The 23326-nt window shown below is 44.1% G+C and overlaps 1 protein-coding gene across 1 annotated transcript in view; it reads right to left on the bottom strand.

Annotated features, from left to right (window-relative positions):
• The window catches only part of LOC119396390 (structural maintenance of chromosomes protein 4), a gene marked incomplete in the record, with an annotated part of 42133 nt that overhangs the window by 5390 nt on the left and 13417 nt on the right, over positions 1-23326 (bottom strand). Inside the window, 12 exon segments of the mRNA XM_037663593.2 lie at positions 1614-1793; positions 2199-2372; positions 3631-3775; positions 6322-6459; positions 8609-8660; positions 9407-9533; positions 10777-11012; positions 11600-11787; positions 13985-14025; positions 15155-15316; positions 16835-17075; positions 21411-21526. Coding sequence (XP_037519521.1) covers positions 1614-1793; positions 2199-2372; positions 3631-3775; positions 6322-6459; positions 8609-8660; positions 9407-9533; positions 10777-11012; positions 11600-11787; positions 13985-14025; positions 15155-15316; positions 16835-17075; positions 21411-21526 — 1800 coding nt within the window.

Raw genomic sequence — 23326 nt, 5'->3', positions numbered from 1 at the left:
GCAGCGTTTCTGGAACAGACAACGTCCGCCGATGAATCGCCGTCGCACTTTCTCGCTACCGACAGGCCTAGACGTCACGAGCCTCTGCGGAGAGCGCGTTTTGCTGTCGAGCCGACTTGCAGAACAGAAGCTGCGTCGGCACCGTGCATGGCATCGTGGCTTACTCGGAACGCACGCACGAGCGCTATTTATTCAGCGGAATAATTCTTGGTCCATGACTGCGACTTTATTGGCAGCCCCAAGATCGAGCTGCACATGTTCTGACGCGCCGGCGGTGCGATTGCCGGTGATAGACGCCCCCAAACCCGAGACTTTGGCGCAGTTTGGCGCAAATTTCGTCGATATTATCAGGATGGCGCAGTAAATACAATTTGGCGCACTTTGGCGCAGTTGGCGCAGGAGTGGAATCACTGAGTATTGAAATTAAAGTAAAGATGAAAGTGCGGCTTTTCGAACACCTTGCAGAAACCCTCATGCCTGTACGTTGGTATGACATTTCGGATCTCAAGGCATCTTTCAGCCACATTGACTAATAAAATTTCCTCAAATATGCAACGTTAGGTCTCCGGCTCCTGCAGAACACTACGAAAATCATTTTTTTTTGCCGACAAAGAATCATGTAGGCCCTCGAGGATATTTTAAAAATCTATGACATCACGGCGACTTGGTGCAGAAACTCTATATGTCACTACCTCTGTTTTGTTCGTATGTATTTTCTGGCGGCAAGAGTGGTGTTTTTGATATAGGAGAATCTAGGTAAACAGCAACTGACTAAACGAAACTATGGCCTCTAATCTAGTTAGTTTTGTATTTGAGTGCTGCACCTTCATAAATCTTTCTCGGTAAACAAAACTACTGTTAATTGGAACATATTTTCCCAGTACTTTCAAGCTCTGTGTAACAAGATTCGATTGCATTGCAAAAGGTTAATTTGCTAATACGAGTGAAGTAATTTTTCCCTTTCGTGTACCTTTTAAGAAACAATTATTTGGATATATCTAATTAATTTGATTGCAAATGGGATACTATGTAGTCAGAACAATTATATTCGCACTTGAAACTTCCAATAGTCACACACTTCTATCATAAAAATAAACACAAAATAAGCCAGGGAGAGCATAGGGGTCATTAATTGTTGACTTCAGCTGTAGTGTAGTAATGATGATAATGATAATGCTGATGAAATTGAAAAGAATTAAAATGAACGAAAAATCAACCTTTCCATCGGTGGGATCCGAACCCACAACCTAAAGAATTACGTGTCCGACGCTCTACCAGCAGAGCTACAGCTCCATTTCGTTGTTAGGGGACGGGAAAGCGCCTTGTGTTGCAGAAGGGAAAAAATTCCCCCTCTTTCTATCATAAAGATAATGAATATGTATCCTCTGTACACAAACATTGAGAATAAGGAGTTAGAGGCAGTTGTAATAAATACAAACTGAAGGCAATTTCAGAATAAAGAAGATGGCTGACCCCATGGCCTAGTGCTACTATGTACTACAACATCTTTACATTACACAAAAACAACAACAACAACAACAAAAAAAAACTGCATGACTTAGCTTCAAAGGCACCACCTACATCGACATATAGGAAGTTTGAATAAGACTTGCCTTTCGGCGATACTCCTGTATTGCAGCCATGTTCGGCTTCATGGCGGTCAGATTCTCCTTGAGCATGGTGGACTTCATCGTGAGTGCTTCACCATTCAGCTCTTCCAAATCCTTGTCTTCGAGCTCGGGTAACGTTACCTCAGGCTCGCCGTCAATCGAATGGCACTTAAGCTTCTTCAGCTGTGAACAGGAACATTGCAGGCGCACCCATTAGCATGTATAGTCGGATACAACTTTATTAGTCAATGGCATTTCATCCTCAAAGGCGGATGCACACAAGCCTGCAACAAAGGGCGTGCACCCTGTGCGGACGTCACGACGGTTGGTGACTCCGCCGCCCAGCTCAGAATATTTCTTTAGTCCCAGAGGCAATCGGCGTTAGCACTTTGATCGTATGGGCATGGAAACAGGACCGTTCAAGTTCCTCATAACATGTCTCATAACTAACCGATTTCAAAAATTATTCCGGTAGAAATGCTCCCCAAATGACACCTTACAACTTCCGGCGATTACTGGATACTTCTGATGGGACCTCATGAACAACTCTTTTGCGTTCAACGATGTCTGAAGACGTTAGTGACAGACCTCTCTCGTCCAGCGCGTCACTTTGGCTTGGCGGTCTTGAAGGGCTGCCTCGCTCTGCTCCAGCTGGTTCTTGAGCTCAATCTGCTTCGAACTCAGTGCATTCTCTGCAGATTTCCCACTGTCGATTCCTGCTTGCACTTCGGCCAGCTTCTGCTTCAGGGTTTTCAGCTCCTCCTGCACAAACGATTAATGGCTGAGTTATTTGTGCTGTGGGCTAGATGTACAAGCAGTGTACTACGAATACGTACAGTAGTGCGACTACAGTCGGCAGCAGACCGTGACGAAGAGTGCTACTCTAAACTGGAACTCAGTGATACATGTGCATGTAATAGCACAAGCACTAGGTTTACAACCCGTGAAGCGACGTAGAGGAGATACAGACCAAACGAAGTGTAACTATAGTGGAGCACAACTTTCGAAATGCTGCGGCATTTCCACCTCAAAGGTGAATGCATACAAGCCTGCACCAGGGAGCATACACTCTAGATTGACGTCAAATGCTTCATGGTCAGTGACTCCACTGTTGCAGAACATGAGCTGTTAGGAGAACACTGCTGAGTACATGGGTAGGACTATTTCTTTTACCAGGTATTAAGCTACTGTGCTTCAGCACCTCGGCAGGCCCTCCTGTGCCTTTTTAGTTGTTACACAACTACATTATAACTTTGTGCATCACCTCATCTGCAGTAGAGAGGCAAGGCCACAACATTAGGCTCGCTCAGTACAAGCACTGCAGGACTCTCAATAAAATTTGTCACCAAATGAACCTCATCTGTGTAACAGAGTGATTTCGCAATGTTCAGAACGCACGCGCAGCAGCCCTGTGAGCACCACAATGACAGCGGTCTTTGGTGCTTTCCCAGCTGTGGTCGCGTTTTAGCAAAAGTTTAGGTGAAAGCCAAGAAAAGCGCAATTGTGGATTTTTCAGTGACTTGTGAGGACATTTGTAAATTCAGTACTTTCTTGCACCAGGCCCGTGCCCCCCCCCATCATAATACAGGGCGAATCTATTTATTAAAGGAAACAAAAAAGTATCATGAAAAGTCAACCACTGTCCTATATGATGGTCATTAGCAGAAAAAGTACCGCAGTCTCCCAATTATTGACGGCTGAAGTCAACCGCCTAAATTGCCATTACCATCATCAGCTCCACCTTGCTATTCAAACCTTGTTGCGCCATGGCATGATACCATTTTGCATTTTTGTTGCTTTCTTGCGAATATATTTGGACTTCATGCTACTTTTAAAAAAAAAAAAACAACTCTGTGAAAATGAGCAGAAGCTTACAACAGTTCACCATGCCATTAAATTCTGGCCCAACCTACATTCCAGGTCTTACGATAAGTGGGCTTTTTGCGGTACGTTAGCAACATGATGCAAACACTCCGAATTCTGTCGAGCTGAAACGCGTAGGAGTGATGAGGTGGCTTACTGCAGCCTTTTCGCCGACAGCAAGCAGCTCCTTTCCCACTTTCTCCAGCTCGCTGTACTCGAGCTTGGCTGCTTCGAGTCGGGTCTTGGCATCCTCGAGCTCCAACTCAATCGTGGTCACCTTGTTCTCGGCTTTGCTTAGATTCCTGGCACAAAAAAGACAACACAATCACGACACGCTCACTTACACCTAAACATGCGACTGAACGGCGAGTATGGAGCACTTAGTTGCATGAAAATTTTCATTGGACATTAATGTAGTTAGGGTGAACTTGGGCGTACAAGTTCGCAATAGTATGGAGGAACACAAATTCTACATATATTTACGTCACTCTAAAAACTGACACATCAAATTGTGAATTCTCGTACTGCGAAGGGGACCCTGAAATGGTTGTGACAATTTTACAGCGAAGTCTGCTACGAGATCACAACAGCAGATTTCGGTGGCGTAGTCTGCCACCGCCATGTCTGCAACCACTATTGCGCACAATAAGGAAAAAATATTGAGGGTCGAGTAGGACTTGAACCCAGGCACTTTACGTGGCATTTGAGTATTCTACCAAAGAGCAATGCCGGTGCTTGAAACCCCTTTGCAAAAAGACTCTATACGGCCATCATGTAAAGCAAGGAATCATGTTAACGTAGGTAATACAGCGTGGTAAAGGAGTAAAATAACAACCAAGAGCCACACAATGCTAACCGAGTATTGAGTGGGTGGTTTAAAGCTTCCTACCCATTAAAAGGGCTCAGCCGTAATTCTTTGTCATCAGCCACAGCATCAACAATGTCAATATACACTCATACCCCATTATAACAAAGTCTCATCTGACACGAAAATAAGTTTGTTATATCCGAAAATTCGTTATAAATGTATATTTGTAACCCTGTATATACGACAAAACTATTCTTCATTTACTTCGTTATAGCTGATAATTCGTTATATCCGTGTTCGTTATATCGAGGTTTGAGTGTAATTCCTTAGAAATGTGTAGTGGGTACCTCGCTTCGCAGCATGACGAATAATGGCATAGTGGCTACTTCCCTACTTCGTGAAATTATGATGATTTATGGTGCACTAGGTACCTTGCAACTATACTTGCAGTAATCGCCCCAAGGAGAGTTTACAACGGGCTCTAGAAAGGACGCTCCTCTAGCTTTCTCTGCAACTGTGCCACGCGTTTTTCGCAGGCCTGGCGTTTTAACAGCGAAGCCATTCTAGCTAGCCGTAATTTTGACCTTGTCATAAAACCCCACTGTGCCGTTGCCACAGCAACCGCCGACGCGACAGCTGTGAGAACACCTGGCATAACCTTGCGACCACCGCAGTGACATCACGCCAAGCCATGCATGCGCAGTAGCAACTGCTGTGCATGCGTGGCAACTACTGAGCGAGTGTGCCGCTGTGCTCGCTCAGTAGTTGCCATGGCCCAACCGGGTGTAGTTTGTACTGCCAAAGAAGAGACCGTGCTTCGCGAAGCAATGCTTGCTGCAAAGCGGGAGAGGCAGCGGCAACGCCAAGCCAACCCTGCATACGCAGCCAGGATGGTCAAAAACGACAGTTTGTAATCATAGGTGCCCATCAGCTTCGTAGTATCTTTAGCATTGCGCCTCCAGTGCAAGCTGCGCTAATCTTTTTTTTTGAAAAGCCCATTCAGCTGGTAGCCTAAATCCTTTGGATCATTAACAGTCCTATTTAAGTGTCTTGTGTAAAGCGTTTAAGTTATCATGAGGTTTAAAACATGCGCATTGCTACAGACCGCAGCGCACCCCCACAACCGAGTGCTCAGCCACCCGGTTTGGGACGTGGCAACGTTCTGGATGCCACTTATATAACCATAGAGCCATCAGATTGTATCAGCGTTTTTTTCCGCAGAAGAAAATGTGAGAAAATGGCCAAGTTTGCGGCACCACCTCGTGGAGCATAGATCAACCAGACAAACACGGAGAACGGCCTCCGCGATCCATACAGTGCAACGGTGGAGGATCATAGCAGACTGAGCTTAGCCCCAACCACTTGGCGAAAAAGCCGAGGAGAGAAAGCACGGCTTAGGAGGAGGGTAACCCTTGATAGACTATAGCTTCTTTAAATACAAGGAGCTTTGCTTAAAAGAGTCATGAACCATTTCTCATGCTTGGAGAAAAAAAAAAAAAAAAACACATCCTACAAAAAAGCAGACACTGCTATGAACAGCTCAACCAAATCTTGCACTAGTGCGCAGCAAGGAGGGTTCACAAGCGGAGCGCGAGGTTTTCATTTCCTCTGCACCCTCTTTTGTAACATTTAAATTAAATCTTTGATCATTATGTTTGAAAACAAAGTTGGGGCTCTGACACACACTTTGCATTGCATTGTACGTTGTAGCTTTGCCATAAAGTAATAAGCAAAAAAAAAAGGAGAAAATTTGTAGCATCCTTCATATTGCACTTGCAAACACACAAGATGCAGAACCTACCTAGAAGGGACACTAAGGATACATCAAGAGCTTGAGTATCCAATAACACCCCTATAACTATTGATGTCTGAGTCATCTCAAACTAGTAAGGAAGTGAAAAACAATACACAAATGACGCGTTTAAAGGCGTGGCTGCACTTCTGTCGTACATGCCACATTGCAAATGTGCTGTTCTTAATAATAGAGAGGCATCGACATTTACTTTTACACCAATAATTTGACACAGTGAAATTACGCACCGCTCAGCTGTCTTGATACTGGACTGTGCCCTGGTGATTTCCATCGAGGCGGCATCTAGTTGCTTCGTGACGCTCTCCACTTTTTGCTGGACTGAGCCCATGCACTTTCCGGTGATTTCCATGATTTTCGCGTGAAGCCTAGGGAGCAACACAACTCGTCAAAAGCATGATAGATCAACGTTTGCAACACTGAAACAGACATTTCTCAAACAACCGAGGCTATAGGAATACCCTTTTTTTTGTCACTACAGCCACGAAAATTGAAACGCAACAAGCGGAAACATTTAAAGGGGCCCTGCAACACTTTTCCAAGAACAGTGAAACTCCGATTATACGACACAAAACCACTGTATACGTAATCCGGGCTTTGTACAACTGAAAAACTAAGAATATAGGCAGTGACTCTCAGCCTTGAACAAAAATGTTCAGAGCGCCTAAATGAAGCCGTGGCACAACCCTGTCTTTTCCAAGAAATATGGATTACATTTTTAAAAATGACAGCTAAACAGTTAATTGAAAGTGTGAATGAAACTAATCTGAACCTCAAAAAAAAAAAAAAAAGTCTAATCCAACGAGCACATTCTTTACGATAGAGTCCGAAAATTGCCAGCGTGTTAAAACGAAAACGAAACCACGTTGGCAACAGCCTCCCGTCAGAGCAGTCAGATACAGCGTTATTGCCATCACAAAATGACAACGGAGCATATCTTGCAGTGTGTTCGCGTAGGATGATTTCATGAGCGACTGAGACTTGTGTGCCTTGTATTTGTTCCCAATGAAGTGCAATTGGTGATGTGCCACCTTCATATTGAACGCTCTCATGAAGAGAGTTATTTTGCATGCTGAAGATAGCAGTCGCACGTCTTTTTGGCGTGCTCGAGGCCTGTGACCGTGAGTAGCGCAAACAAAGAGTGATGTTCAGCTGCTTGTCAACCAGCAAAAGTTTCCACGAGCTTTAAATGGGAAAATATCCAGACCTCGAAGGCGAGCTTGCCGACCAGCTACTCCCGTGTAGGCAGGGTTTGTTAAGGTAACGGCCCTGGAACGTGCACGTGATCGAGGCGTATCCAGAAGCGATCTTGAAGGCAAGGAAACTGGATCACCGAATAAAGTGAACTGCCAGGAGAATAAATTTTCCATTGTAATAAGGCGAACCGTACCTGTCTCACTCTCCATCTTCTTTTAACAGCACGTCAGTTTTATATTTAACAGCTGGTTACGCTCATATTTATTTTAAACCTATGTAAATTTGGTGTGCGTTACACTCGAATTTAAAAACAAAAAGCAATTTTTCTTTATCGGATGGTGCCACAGAGTCCTCGTAAAATGCAGGTTCGGCATAAAACAGCGTCGTATGACCGAGTTTTTAAAGACATTATTTCTATTGGGGTTTTGCCGGGACTGAACCGATTCGTCGCAAAATCCGGGTCGTTGCATAACCGAGGGACGTATAATCGAGGTTCCACTGTGATCATTGAACAGCTTCATTAAAGGAGCTTGTTGTCTCACAAATCGACTGTCAAAAAAAATTTGTGGAATCCGTTAGTATGAGCGAAGTTAGAGGGATCTGGCGCACACTTTAAACACTGTCTCTCTCCTTTCGTACCAGTGCGCGCGCTGAAAGCTATGCAGAAGGGGATGACCAGGGGGCAAGAAGCTATGTACGTCCGCTCGTCAGTGTGCGTCATGAACTCGAGCAGTTTCTTTTCTTTTCTCTTATTCTTCAAACGCGCGGCTTACTTTCAGTGTGATCGCGAGTGCGCGCGTGGACACGTCGCAGCATTTTGCGGTGGCCGCTGTAACTATGCAGCTCACGATGCTCATATCAGGCAATGGCGGTGAACTTTGTGTTTAGGACGCGGTCATTCGGGTTCATGGCATCGTTTGCCGAGAGAAGAGCGAGTGATTTCTAGCTGACTTTTCAGAATTAATTGTAAATTCTAGGCCGCGTGCTGCGATATATTGTTTGGCTCATGTGTTCTCAGGAGCCTCGACTACCGATTGGCAGCATTTTCTGACCACGCTCAAAAAGTGTTGCAGGGCCCCTTCAACACAATGTGAGCATTATACAGTGCTACCCAAGAATGCAGGTTTTTGATCAAACAAAACGCACGACCGCAGCTCACTTCAGGATGCCCGTTGACGTTCTGTTACGTAATGTTGAAAATGAAAAGGACAAGAAAAAATCTTCAGCCTCTAGAGTTTCTCAGTGTTCAACACTGGCACATGCCGACTGAGCTACAACTAACAAACAGAAACATAATTACACCAATCTAAAAACACTTACTCCACAACTTTGTCTTCCACCTTGTTCCATGATGCCATTGCCTGGTCATACTCTGTAACAAATGAGAAGAGCAATTGTGTGTGTACACGTCAATGCAACAGAACCTGCAAATGCATCTTCTTGGGAAACTTGCCACAAAATGTTATTCATGTGAAAAATTTCAGTGTAAGCGAGCTGTGCAATGGTTTCGCTGCAACAATCATGGAAACCCATGGACAAACTTGTATAAGCCAAAGGTTTCTAAAAAAAATGTTTATTCATTCTTCATATGCACTCAGAGATAAGAATCAAAGAGTGCATCACCATGCAGCGCGTTTTCTTGCTTACGCATGGTAAGCGAGAAAATGCACAAAAAGAAAACGAAGGTGGCGATGCCACCTTCAACTTTCCATGCCAATTGCCGTGATGTCGTAGATATTGAAAACATCTACAGGGGCCTACATAGTTCCTAATGCGTAACAATGCAGTTCATTGTCTTCTGAGGGAGTAGGGACATAACGTAGCAAGCTTCAGAAAAATTCGTTAGGCTGATGTTGCAAAAAAAAAAAAAAAAAAGAAACAGTGAAGTCCGTGATGTTACATATGGAGATTCAGGCACGAAATTTAAAAATTAAGCTATGACCGTCATTTTCTTTTGTATTACTAAACCTATGGTGGTGAAATTAACGACAGCAGAGCTTTCAAAGTATAACTGCTCAGTCTAAGCGGATCCACTGTTTTACTTTATTGTCCCTTTAACAGCTTTGATGTGAAGCAAATACATTACGCAGAGTTAGGCCGAAAAAAAGGCAGGCATACCTTTCTTGTAGGCAGCCACAGCCTTTTCTTGCTGAGCAAGTTTCTTCTTGTCGGGAGCAGACTTCGCCACTTTCTCCTTTTGCTCGGCCAACTGACTGGTAAGTGAGGTGTGCTGCTGTTTCAAGCCCTGCAAGAAACAAAAGGTAATTGCGTAGCGTCATGGTCAAGAAATCAAAACAGTTGCCGAGAAAACAACTGCCAATCGCCAAGATATCGCAGTTCTTCGCCTGTCAAGTGCACTGAAGGTACACTAATGCTGAGTTCGAAAAACTTAATCTCATAAGCTTTCAAGATTTCATCTCCGCGCTACTGATAAATACAGAAGCTCGTCCCGAAACAATGGTCTACAGCCACATTTACTGATGGATGAAGGTATATTCCACTATTCGTGCCATTGAACAAAGCTTTCAAACATGTTGCCAGTGCATACGTGACTCAGCTGCTTCCAAGGAAGCAACAGTGCAAATTGCAAGTGAGGGACCTGTCCATATTACTTTTCCTTTCAAGCAACTTTGCAAGCTGAGTGCAGTGTTCACAACGCACTGCAGACTATCTCTAAGTCAATGCTGCGAAGTCTCAGCCTTTAGCCAACAATCCAACAAAAAGAACAGTCCTTGTCACGATTTCCAATGAAGTTGTTGCTGAAACATGGCTGCAACAGTGCATTTAGACACAGATTAAAGAAAAAGCAGGGGCTATGCATGGTGCTGACTGTCAAGTAAAGTTTATTACAGGGAATTGAGTCAATTCGTAAAGAATAACAGTCGTGTGGTCTGTACCCCTTGGCACAAAGAAAGGACTTTGGGTTGGGTTAATCTGATCTAACTGCGTTTTAAATATGTTTTTTTTCCCTGAATAAAAAATTCAGTTGCTAGTAGCGCGTCGTCCTGTGTCAGTCTTTTCTTGTGTGCCATTTTATTCGCGCCCCCGTTTCATTATGAAAGAAAGGACTACCACGAAAAATCCACGGCATCTGAGTGGCACGCAAAGAGAAATTTAAAAAAGAAAACTACGGTAAGAAGATGCACAAGGAAGACCGCGTAGCTGTTCTTTATAAACTGTTCAGGTCTGATGTAATGAACTCCACTTGACAGTCAGCACTGTGTGTTGTCCAATTTTTCTTTCTTAGTCCTGTCTCTGGTGACGCTAGTTGTAGTCGTAAACACAAACCAACTTGACTGGTTCTCCGTCCTTTTGATGAAAAGTTGGCTCCAGAACGAGGCTTCTCCTCACCTGACCACTGTGTATCAGATCATTCCAAATCTACCTCTTTCCACAAACGTCGGTCTTGTTCCGAAAGTACTACAAGCCCCAAGTCACCATTTCAACTTAATGCGAAAAAAAAAAAATAACACTGAAGTGTACGGCACCTTGACTTCCACCTGGAACTTCTGCAAGGCATGCTTGGAGGCCGTGACGTCCTTGCGGAGGGCATTGATCTTGTCGTCCAGCACGGACTGGCGTTCGTGAAGGTCCCGGGCCTTGTTCTCGAGAGCCGTCAGCTGAGACGTGAGCTGCTCCATCTGTGCGGCACTCATGTCGTCGTCGACAATTGCCTGACCCATCTTGCCACGCGAGACGCGCCCGCCTCCTCCGCTCATGGTGCCTGTTGAGAAAAGACGTCGTGGTTGCAAGGGACTCTGGCTACTCCGCGTATAATGCTGAATTCCAGTGGCATATTCGGACCAGCTTGACTGCGTAATCAGTACAAAAGGGACAAAAACAAACAAGCAAACAAGCAAACAAACAAACAACAAACAAACAAACAAACAAACAAACAAGGGACTGACGAGGACTGGCGCTGACTTCCAACTAACCATTATTACAAGGAACATAAAAAAGAAAACGAGATATCACACACCTGATCACACCAGAAGTCTCTGTGCGAACTCAGGGACAAACAAGAACCAAGAAACAGCAACAAATCGAGCGCAATTATGACGAGCCAACACGTCCTGCAATTCCCTGCTCCCAATGCCGATGTGCTCCGGCCATTTGAAGAAACAAAAATTCTAGCCAGGGGAATATGCACATAATATTGAAGCTGCAGCTATCGCAAGAGGTAACTGACTCTGTAAGCCTTCTAGTGCTTTCATCGACAAAGAAGTCGATTACCTGGATTCTTCTACACATGTTACCTCGCCACAATTCTGCTTGATTCCGTGAGAGAACAGCACGTTTGGCATGCCTCACCGGACACGTCCACCAGCTCTCCCTGCAGGGTGACCACCCGGTGACGTGTCCTCCCCTGAAGCCCAATGCGGGTGGCCTGGTCAAGGTCGTCGGCCACCAGAGTGTCTCGCAAGGCAAAGTAAAATGCCGGCAGCAGGCTGGTGTCCTTCACCGACACCAGGTCAAACAGGCGGGGCACGTTTTCAGGGCTGCGCAGAACGTTTGTGAGCAACAGGGTTTGATAATAACGGCAAGACTAATGTATTTTTTCTGTTGTTGAAGGGTAATTTTCTTGTACGAGAAAACAGTTCTTTTCTGCCTCAAAACTCACACTAAAGGAAAGCAGTAAATCAGTCTGTAGACTTGGGGACAATCTGCAATGCTGTATACAAGCTCCACACTCAAAATGACTGTGCACATGACCTTCACCTAATTTAGTAGACTATCAGTAAATGGAAATCTCTGAAATGTTAAGCAGAACTACCACCTCTAATCATACTTGGATTCTGCCCCTGTGTTCATCTCTCTGTAAACGAAACTCCTGTTAAATGCAACACGTATTCCGGGTCCATTCAGGGTCTGTTTAACGAGAGTCAACTGCAATATAATAATTGCTGGCTTTTTACGTTCCAAAACCAAGATATAATTATGAGGGACCCTGTAGTGGAGGGCTCCAGAAATTTCGACCACCTGGGGCTCCTTAACGTGAACCTAAATCTAAGTACACAGGCCGTTAGCATTTTGCCTCTGCCAAAATGCGGCCGCCACAGACTGGATTCGATCCCGTGACCTTCGGGTCAGCAGTCGAGCACCATAACCACTAGACCACTGCAGCGGGTCATGGGGTTTGCCATGAATGGCGATAATTTGGTGTTTACAGTGCAAGGGTCAAATGTGACTAAACAGCACCACGGCAATGGTAAAAAGAACTGTCAATGGAATGGTGAATCATGCAAGGTAGATGAAATGTGGCTTCAAAGTGGCCTAAAAGAATTTGCTGTAAAAATATCGCAATGACTAGAGAGCTGTTCTATTCAAAAAAATTTTCCCAGTGAACAAGCTTTCAAAACTGATCTGCAAAATTCCCGTTTCATCATGAACTGTTACCATCTCAACTTTAGCAAAGTGACGTTGCGAAGAAAACAAGTACTGAAATAGAGACAGTGAGAATAACATTTTGGGTTTTCATTTCATTTTATAGAAGTCTTTGCATCACAAGTCCTTTCAAATGAGGGGCGGCAACGCCATGGCTGTCATGACATTTTTCCTGCTTAAATAGTACCCATACAGTAGACTGCCGTTAAACGGAACCTGAAGGGACAAGGAAAATACTATGTTCCGGTATAACAGGAGTTCCATTTACTGAGAGATACACAGGGGTGCAGCATTCAAGTACGAAATGAATGATATTAGAAACAGTTGTTCCATTTAAGCAGCGATTTCGTTTAAGAGATTTCTGTAATTGAAAACCCATAGCAGTTGCTATACTTTTCTGCTGCTACACCTTGCTTTCTAATTGCCATCTTTGTTCATTTTTCTTTCCCCATAGACTAGAATCCCGGTAAACGGAAATCACTTCTATAGGACAGCTGCCTCCGAATTGGTTGGTTTCGTAATAGGGTGCTGCAACCCTACACGTCTTTCTCATTAAACAGAGCTCCTATTAAATGAATATATTTTCCCCAGTCCCATCAGGTTCCATTTACCGAGACTACTGAAAGCAGAACCAACCATTCTTTTGGTCTACGATTTATTGCAACTGCATGTCTCTTACGTCAGTACTCATTAGAATTTTCAACTGTGTACTAGCAGTGCACCAATATTGTTTGGCAAATTGGTGAAATGCAGAACTGGTGAGCAATACAAGTGCACAGTTTTTGGGGCCTCGAGAGACCCTGAAGTGCTTTACTTACTACTAATAGCAGTATTCCCATACTGTGAAAAGTCAGTATTTAAGTAGCTTTGTAATACTCTAAACCTATGAGTAAATGTAGGCCCCACTGTCCCACCAAGAGAAAATATACACAGATGCCCTATCAGATTGCATTTCTTGCTTTCTGCGATGTCAAGCCCCTTTCCGTAACTCAGGTAGGCAATTTGCCCAAACCGAAACATGTTTGTGTCGCCGGATTTCAGTTGAAAAATTTAATTAATTTCCTGCCAAATTTCAGCAAGGACTTCAAAATCACCACTTTGCCAAACGTAATATTTTAAGTAGGAACGATGAACTTTTAACTCTTAGTATGCGTATTATCTATATGAGCAGCGAAAAAGTAGTTACGGTTAGAATGGAAACCACCTAGCATGACTCTCCTACACAGATGAAAGGCAAAGAGCGTCACAGTTCTGGGGGCAGAGCCTGCATTTATTCTGAAGTTGTATATTCGTCGTAACATTATCACTCACGTGTCTATCCTCCTCTGAGTATAAGGAATCCATCGTTCCATCTGCAATGAATTATACAAGACATGTTTTTGAGGCACATCTTTACACATTATGCACAGTATAGTGGGCATGCTAAAAGAGGCTGGGTGCAACACCACATTCTTACTACCCTCTACACAGTCAGATGTGTGCGCTGAAACTAAAAGACAAATCCATAAAGCCCTGCCAGATGATGAGCATGCCTTGAGGACAACGAGCTATGCTGATAATCAGGGTCGTGAGTACGGTATCTGGAATTTTAAATATGAATCGAATAGCCTTCGCTACTTGATTAAAAATTTGCTATGTACTTGAAAGTGTTGGCTATTCATCTCTGTTCAAATGACCAGAAATGGCGACACTCCTCGCCAGTCCTCCTTGCTCTCAGCAGAGAGTGACAGGAAGACACTAGCGACACACTCTAGCAGTGTGGCCGGATGGCAGCCAACACAAGCTCTACTGACAGAGAGAGACCGATACAAGCTTGAACTAATTAGGAAAGTTTATTTCGTGGGATAGTAGAAGTGATTGTTGATCAAAGGCACCATTTCATGAGAGACGGCCAGTGGCGGATAACCACTGCTCGATAATTTGAAGTTGATTACCACGATGCCCTGTCTTTAGGCAGAGTAATATACAGACTTGTCGTCAAGATATACGCAAATCAAGTTATTTGGCTTCCTTTAAAACAATGCGCTGTGCTATAAGCACGACGGCTTTAGTAAACGCAGCACTCTGTGCACACCTAGTGATGCTGTGTTTTGTTTTTCATTACTGCCATTGTCTTGGTGTAGCAGATAACTGAAATCGGTCGTTCCTCACTTATATGGCCATCATCAGACAGGGGTGCTGCATGCATATATTAAATTACAGAGAGAAATCTACATTTTTACCGCATGGGTTCCACATGAACTTCATATATATTGCTTTGTTTAGAAATAAGAAAATATTCCATTTGCTAGCGGACAGTGCTTCCAAGTGTGCCACAAATTTCAGCTCTCTCTGCATAGGAGGGTAGCAGCTAGGATGATGCTGTGAAAATGGTGGGCAGAGGTTTTTGCATAGAATTCAAGGCACGAAAATGGGTACCAACGCAGTTGGAAGCAAAACTAGGCAAAACAGGCATAAAATCGTCTAATGCGACAGCCTCACCTTCTCGAGAGCAATGAAGTTGGCAAATCCGACATCGTGCTTCTTCAGGTACTCGACACAGTGCTGGGCCGTAAGCACCGTGTCTGTCACAATGTAATCCAGCTGGCCACATGCTGTTGATATTGCCACGTCATATTTCTCGTCGATTGCACCCAGGTCACCCTGTGGTATTCAAGCGTGCAGACCAGAACACTGTAGAGTTCACTTTTATAAGAGTATACTGTTCCCGTAGATTAAGAACTACATCAAATCCGCTAGCATAAAAGTAAAACCTACACTTAGGGAAATGGCAAACTATATGGAGATGGTCAAGTGGCATGTCAGGAAATCTATAATGTTAATCCACTTTCCAGCTGTACAAACACCTTCATGTTCAAGTTAGTCACTGATTGATCGTATGAACAGCGATGAGTTGCACATTCTCAATGATTCAGTCAGCTCTGCAGCGACACCTACCTCGCAGATATAATGTATATAAGGACAACCTAAATTTCTAGCTTCATAGAGTGCTCCTTTTAATAAAATGCCCTCCGTTTTCACTACCTTAAGCTAATCCAGTTTACAGCTGCCTACAGTTTTCATGTTTTATGCAAAAAAACTGTGGTACAAGCATTCAGATGCCACTGCCCTAAGACTATGGCAAACAGTGGTGGAGATTATATATCCTGCACTGCACCACCTCGCTTGTCGCAGATGATTTGAACTGCATTTCAAGATTTCCTGCATTCCAAACTTACTTTGTATATAAAAAAAACAACTTTCAGTGCTTGAACAGCTACAGTTCCCATCAGCCAACCACGAATGAGAACCGAAACCAATTCTTTCATTGTGTGCCACTATGTTTTTCCCCCGTCCTGTCATTTATGCTATTTTGTTTCGATGCACACAAGCCAGCTAGCTCTAGCTCAGCTAATACCTCTGTCATACGGACAGCTTTAACTGCGGTTACGTTTAACCGTGGTTAACAGGATTTATCACAGTTAACGTGAATGCGGTTTGCCGCTGCTACACGTGTTTAGTTAGCTCAGTTGAGCAAGCCGACGAAATCACGTGCTTATCATGTGGTTAGCAAGAAGTTTGGGCACATGTTCAGTAAGTTTCAGAATACAAGACGGCACTTCTACACCTCCACTAGACCGCCGCGACAATGTACTGAATTGTTCCACTTTCAACTACATATATAGCGTTTGCGGCTCTATGAGGCGGCTAGAGACGAACAATGCGAAAAGCAATTCCCCCGCCAAGGATGGAATAATCTTTGTTGGTGGCCGCTCCACTGCGAACCTCACTTTCCACTACTGGAGTCATGTTCCATGAAAATCCTCAAACAACACGAAGCTGCCGATTAACTTGCGCTGCTTCAAGGCTGGTGCACTCGCAGCTTGTCCGCCATCTTCTCAGCTTTTTCGGTTTGCAACGGTAAACTGTGCTTGCCTAACTCGATTTGTGATAAGCACGGTTAGGAGACCAACTGCGGTTATATCTGCCGTGTAGCTACCTCTAACCATGGTTAGCCATAATTGTAGTTGGCATAACTGTGGTTAAGGCAGTGTGTGACAGGGGAATAAGAGCATTTTGCACTGCAAATTTTAGCTGTAAACCAATACTGAGGCCCAAAAGTCTTATAGTTCTCCAAAAATTTTCTGAAGGCATGCATCACCACAGCAACAGGCGTCTCACCAGTCGTCCAATGACGCCTGGCAGCTGCCCCGACTTCTTAGCCTGCAGGAGCGAATCGAGGACCCGCGACCGCGACCTGTTGGCTTGGGCGTTGGAGCGGAGCTCTTCGACCCGATGTCGGTCGGACCGAAGCTGCTCTTGAGCTTCCTGGTACTGCTGTCTCACTTGCGCCAGTTCGGCTTCCAGCTGTTTCAACTTGGAATCCTTTTCAGGGACAAGTTTCTCAAGCCTCGTCAAGCAGCTGCAAATAGCAAAAAATCAAAGGTTAGAAAGTAACACGCAAAAAGAATGAAGTAGGGGTGTGCGAATATTCGAAATTTCGAATATTTTTCGAATAGTGTTTGCTATTCGATTCGATTCGCACTGAAATTTTACTATTCGAACTATTCGAACTTCCCAAAGACAAATGCAGTCAACGTCCGGTTGAAAGTGACCCCTTCAGGTTTTCAATATGCTTCACCTCATTACACTCTCGTATTGCGGCAAAGCTGCCTTTCAAGCTCCGTTGCGGTCGAACTTAGCCAAGAGACAAAGTCCGGTTGGAAGTGGTCCCTAGATTTTCAATATGCTTCACCTCCTCACACCGCCGTATTGCGGCAAAGCTGCCTTTCAAGCTCCGTTACGATCGAACTTAGGTAAGAGACGTCCGATTGGAAGTGGTCCCTAGATTTTCAATATGCTTCACCTCATCACACCCCCGTACTGCGGCAAAGCTGCCTTTCAAGCTCCGCTACGGTCGCAAATGTATTAACTCAAGAAAACGCTGGTTCCAATATGGAGATGAAAGATGTGGCAGAGTTGGGGGCTCAATTAATGCTGTTTTGGACCTGAAATTTGGGCAGGAAGTCTGAAAAATCGGACGCCGAAGCTTTTTAGCATCCAAAATTTCAGACGTTCTTATATATCGACGTCTACGAGGCAGATTTGGAACTCCGGACTTGAAGGGAGCACACCCTTGTCTGCCACATCAGTTGGCCTTCCACAGAAGTTGAAAGAGAAGGAGAGGCTGAAGAAATGGCATCTCTGCCTATCACGTGTAAAGTGTTGTCGGCAACACTTTGGTTGCACCAAATCATGTACTATCGTGAGCGATATGAGCTCGAACGCGCGAGCGCGTGGCGAATAGCCTCGAACCCTACATCGGCTGATTCGCAGCGGCCACTGTCGGAAACAAAGTGGAAAGGGCGCCGCGCTTCCGCTAGCTGTTGACACTCCCGCCTCAATATCGTTGCTACAAAAACTGTAGCTTGTAGCGTGTCAGTGACTGCTAGCGGTGATATGAATTCACATCAACGCGCACAGCCACATCCAATGACCCATCAGACTATGTAGCTACTGAGATATCGGCTGTGATGTAGCCTGCCGTGATGCACAGGCCATGCTTGTATTATATCTAGGTGGTGTTGGCCGAGCGTTTTGCTATGCCTCTTTTATTTATTATTATTTTTCGTGCAATCTTTTTTTTTTTCGCGTTTTCATTGCTAGCGGCCGATGGCACGCAGTCAGCTGCCGTTTCGCAGCAACGCTAGCGAAGCGGGTGTGCCAACAGTCAGCGGAAGAGCGCCCCTTCTTTCCCCTCCGCTTTCGGCAGCGCCATGCACGTATCACGTTATCTCGGTTTTGAGGCTATTCGCCACACGCTCGCGTGTTCGAGCTCATATTGCTCACGATAGTACATAAATACAATTCGGCCTCTACATTGCCTCATTCTTGATAAGAAAGAGAACTATGAAATAAGACCCCACCAGCGCTTCATCAACCTCGTGAAAAGAAACACTTTCATGTTGCTATCTCACAAGAACATACTTAGGGATTCTCTGCAACTTTTTATGTAATTTCACTTCGAATTATTCGAAAAATGTTTGAGAAATATTCGAAAATTATTCGAAATTATTCGATTCGATTCGCACTCAATCTTTATTATTCGAATTCGCTTCGCACCCAAAATTTTGCTATTCGCACAGCTCTAGAATGAAGGGATGATCTGGTGGTGCATTAAGCATGTTACACTTGGCTGCTGTAAAAAATAAAGACAAAAAGTACATTTAAACAAATTGTGTCAAATTTCCCCAGTGGGAACAGTTTTACACTGCTAGAAAAGGGTTTCTCAAGTGACTAAATTAAAAATTAAATTCCGAGGTTTTAGGTGACAAAACCACAATGCAATTATGAGGCAGAACGTAGTAAAGGACTTTGGACTAACTAACTTTGACCGCTTTGGGCTCTCTAATGTGCATCTCAACCTCTGTGCACAGGTGTTTTTTGCATTTCGCGCCCATCGAAATGAGGCCTGGTATAGAACCTGCGCCCTCCTACTTAGCTGTGCAACAATTGGGGTGCTAAGCCACCACGGTGGGATAACGAACTAAATCGAAATGTGCACGTCCGACGTTCCAAAGTTCCAATGCAGGATGATTGATAACTCATTCATCAAGGATAATAAGTAAATCTAAGCTGTGAACTAAGAATGGTTTGTTACATACATTTATGTGGAGACGCGGGTCTTTTTTTTTATATCTTATATTAGCTGGGTGAACTGAACGAAATTTAAAAATTTATCCCATTTTTTCTGCAGATTCTAAATCTAATTAGATTTGTGGTAGCTGCATTAGTACAAAAGATGTGCAATCTCTAACAGCATATTTCTTACGGGAATTTTTGGCAACTTTGCTTTGTCAAACACAGAAATAAAGTATGTGGTAAGGCTGCCAGAGAGCTGGTTTAGCCGGTGATGCTAATCCGATTGTCTTCAACAAACTTTGAATGCAAAATAAATAGACGTAAATGTGAGTGAAATTTTTTTGCTGCATACTATTTCTGATAATTGAGAAGTATAATTTGGTGAACAACATTATAAGAAAATAAATAGCATCACCGGTTAGACCAGCTTCCTGGCAATCTTGCCACATACTTTGTTTTTGTGTTTGACAAAGCAAAGTTGCCAAAAATCCCCGTAAGAAATATGCTTAAATATGTGTTTGAAATTGCATATCTTTTGTTCTAATGCAGCTATTAAAAATGTACTTAGAGATTGTGAATCTGCAGAAAAATCTGAATAAGTGTATTAAATTTCATGCCATTCACCCAACTTTTAAAAAACCATTTTTTAAGACCCACGTCTCCCCTTATACGAACTTCGGTAGGATAGCGATTACCTCACTATAACCATTAGCTTATTATAATTCATCCAGTTATAAAGAGGCATGAGATTACCTGTTGGGATCTTCGCGTTTACTTGCTCATATTGAGAAAAATAATAAGAAATCCAATGGTGTCGCGAACGACCCAAGCTGGCATCTCCCGAGGCCACATATTAAAGGGACCCTGAAACGGTTTTTTGAAGTTTTGTCAGCGTTTAGGCAGGGGCATCCCCAAATCATTCGCACCAGAAATTCAGCGACGCGCTCTCTACCAAGGCCGCTACGGAATTTATATCTATACCCTCCTCCTCACCACTGCCTTGCACCCTCAACTCACAGACACCCTGACATCGCCGGCGATCGCAGCGCTCTCATGAGCGCACTCGACGGTTTGAGCTTCGCCCAGTCATGGCCTCAGATATTGTGCGCCGACGGGTTGCGCGCAATCTCGGAGGCCCAACAAAGACGAAGCTCGCGGAGTGGTGTATATCTGCTCCGACAGGTGCCGCCCCACTACCAGCAGATCTTATTTTATTCTCCTGTACGGCGACAATCTGCAAAAGCATGCGGACAAACAAAAATAATTCGAGAACGATCACCGATACGCGTAAACTCGGGCAATGTGGTTGTGTCTTCAGGGGTGAAGTTACAGCCACAAAAATGTGGATCGTGGCGTTGAACGGACAGTGAGAGCGCGACGCTCATTGCAGCGACGAGCTGAAGGGATTCCGCTCGCCAGATGCCTCACGAACATTGCACGATTTCGCAGCTTTACAAGTCACCAATTGCTAGAAATTGCTAGATATGTGGTACACAACACGGCTAGGGAAATTAATTATGTCCAAGAAAAGAAACCTCGAGATAAACACTGTCGCTCAGCTCACGTCAACACGAAGTACGTTGTAACACAGGCAGACGATGCTCGCTGCCCACAGGAGGTTCAGTGATGTGTACTGGACATATCCAATCAGATCAGCCGCCTGCGTGACGTCGCGCTTCCAAGACGACGCGCACTGGAAGTGGGCGGTTTGAAAACGCGTTTGGCTGAGCCGCTGTGATCGGTGGCGATTCGCAGCTTCAAAGCCTTGTAATAAATTACACAGTTTACGCACAGAGCTTAAATCGGTCTGTAAATGATCCTTAGGACTTGCTCTACCAGCTCAATGTGTTCGTACAAAATCGTCAAAACCGTTTCAGGGTCCCTTTAAGTTTGTTGCTTTGGTCTAAAAGCGAACACTGGGTCAGTGAACAGTGTGTCTGAGTTGCTGGTGTGAATGGGCTCCAAGAGTCTCTCATGGTACTGTAGAAGGGCAACTTACATCAATACAGCCAAGCCTTATTTTCTTTTCATCGTTGCATGAGGAAATCTTGTGCTTCTAAACAGCAACGAGCAGCAAACCAAGTGCACAAAATGACTGTTTGTTGTATAGACTCACTTGGACTTGTCGGTTAGAGAGCTGTTCACTTTGTCAAGGTTGAGCTCGATCTCCTCCAACCTCGATGTTTCACGCTGGTGCGTGCTGACGCTGAGGTCCAGCTCGGATTTGGCGATCTCGTACTACCATGGAAAGAGGAAGAGGGGGAGGCATTGTAACAAGGCGAGCCATGAAACGATTAGCGCAAAAAAATCAGACGGTACAATACAACATGGAATTGAGAAAGAACAGCAATGACACAGTGCTGCAACTAAGACAAGATAACATAACTTATTGAAAATAAATGTTGATAAGTTCACTGTAAACAGTTTGCACAGCAGGAGTAGGAAAGGCATAAGGGAACACAAGTGATGCACAGTCGCGAGCTAAAGCTTAGGGACCATGGCACCAGAAAAAAAATTAAAATTTCTCCTAGCACAGCTTCACAGCATATGATTGCTTTAATGCATTGCATCGGCAAAACATGCGCACTTAGGCTCCACTACTCTGTTTCAACCAACATGCTCAGGCTGCCAAGAAAAAAAAAGGTTTCTTCTGGAACCAGTTGATCTCAACTTTTGCTTGTGACTGTACACGAGTGCCAACTTCCAAATGCTTACTAAGAAATTCGCAAGCCAATTTCTACACTTAGACATGTGATCTGTACAACAATTAACAAGTGCAGAAGACCATCCTGAAAGAGCAACTTCTTACAAGACATGTTTACACTAGGGGCGGCCACATAAAGACTTTGATGCCTCAACTACCCCTCTGGTATAGTTTCGCATCGCTTGAAAAGGTACTCTTTACTTAACGGGATCGTGGAATAATTAAGACCCCCCCCCCCCAATATTCAGGTGGCACACCTGAAGGGAGGTGAAAATCTGTGCAAGAGCTCCTCGTATAAATATAACAGACAAGGAATTGCACGTCCGGGATGGCCATGTGAAGACGTAAATGTTTCAATTGCATTTCTATACGCATATAAACTTAGTACGACAGCTCCTAAAAAGATTCGATAGAACACCTCATTGGTATTCAAGCCCCCATAGAACCTGATGTTTAACGCATAATTTGGAAAATTATTGTGTTTGCCAACACCGTGATTGCACGTCATATAACGAAAATTTCCCTCGTGGAGAATAATAAACGTAGTTTTACTGGCCTGAACACTAATGAGGTGCTCACCACAGATGTGGTCGACCCTGTACATCGTGTCTGCTTTTATGTATTGCAGAGCAGAAATTATACGTTTTTTAAAAACAATGTGCAGACTAGTCTATGAACAAGTTCCTTGTCTGTGCAGAACGATACTGTCGACATTAGACAGTTTATCGAAATGTGCATGCGCAGAACGCTAAACAACCCATAACGTTTACCATATGCATGCTATTTTTCAGATTTAGCATTACCGTGTTTGCGTGGTTAACATAGCATACGTAAAATATGGCGGCGGCTTTGGACACCCGCTTTAAACTGAATTTAGGGTTGATATGGACGGATCCACTTCTTTCGTGGCAAACAACTGCACGAAATGGCTTCGCTTGCCTTCAGGTAGCTTCGACGACTGAGTATGCAGATAACTTAGTGTAGTTTTTGAGGCCTAACTAGAAGATCGGTGTAAACAAATCTGCAACATAAAAGTTTTCGCTTTTGGTGCGTGGTTTATATTTATTTACTTCTATTGCTACTAAAAAAAGTAGTAATATTCCTGCGTGCGGGGACACAGGCGAGCATTCTCAGCTTTTTTTTTTTCTTTTCACTATTTTTTTACGCATTCACCCTCCGCTAGGTGACGCCACCGCCACAGCTTGGTCATGTAAACGCTATCCTGCTAAACTAAAACATGCTGTCCGCAACGAACGTTTGCGGCATGGGAACACCATTCCCTTAACACCCCCTATCATGCTAACACTGAACTATAACTGTCTATTGTG

Source organism: Rhipicephalus sanguineus, chromosome 6, assembly GCF_013339695.2.
Source record: "Rhipicephalus sanguineus isolate Rsan-2018 chromosome 6, BIME_Rsan_1.4, whole genome shotgun sequence".
Classification (NCBI taxonomy): domain Eukaryota; kingdom Metazoa; phylum Arthropoda; class Arachnida; order Ixodida; family Ixodidae; genus Rhipicephalus; species Rhipicephalus sanguineus.
Note: the sequence above shows the minus strand (reverse complement) of the source record. Positions and strands in the feature narration are given on the sequence as shown.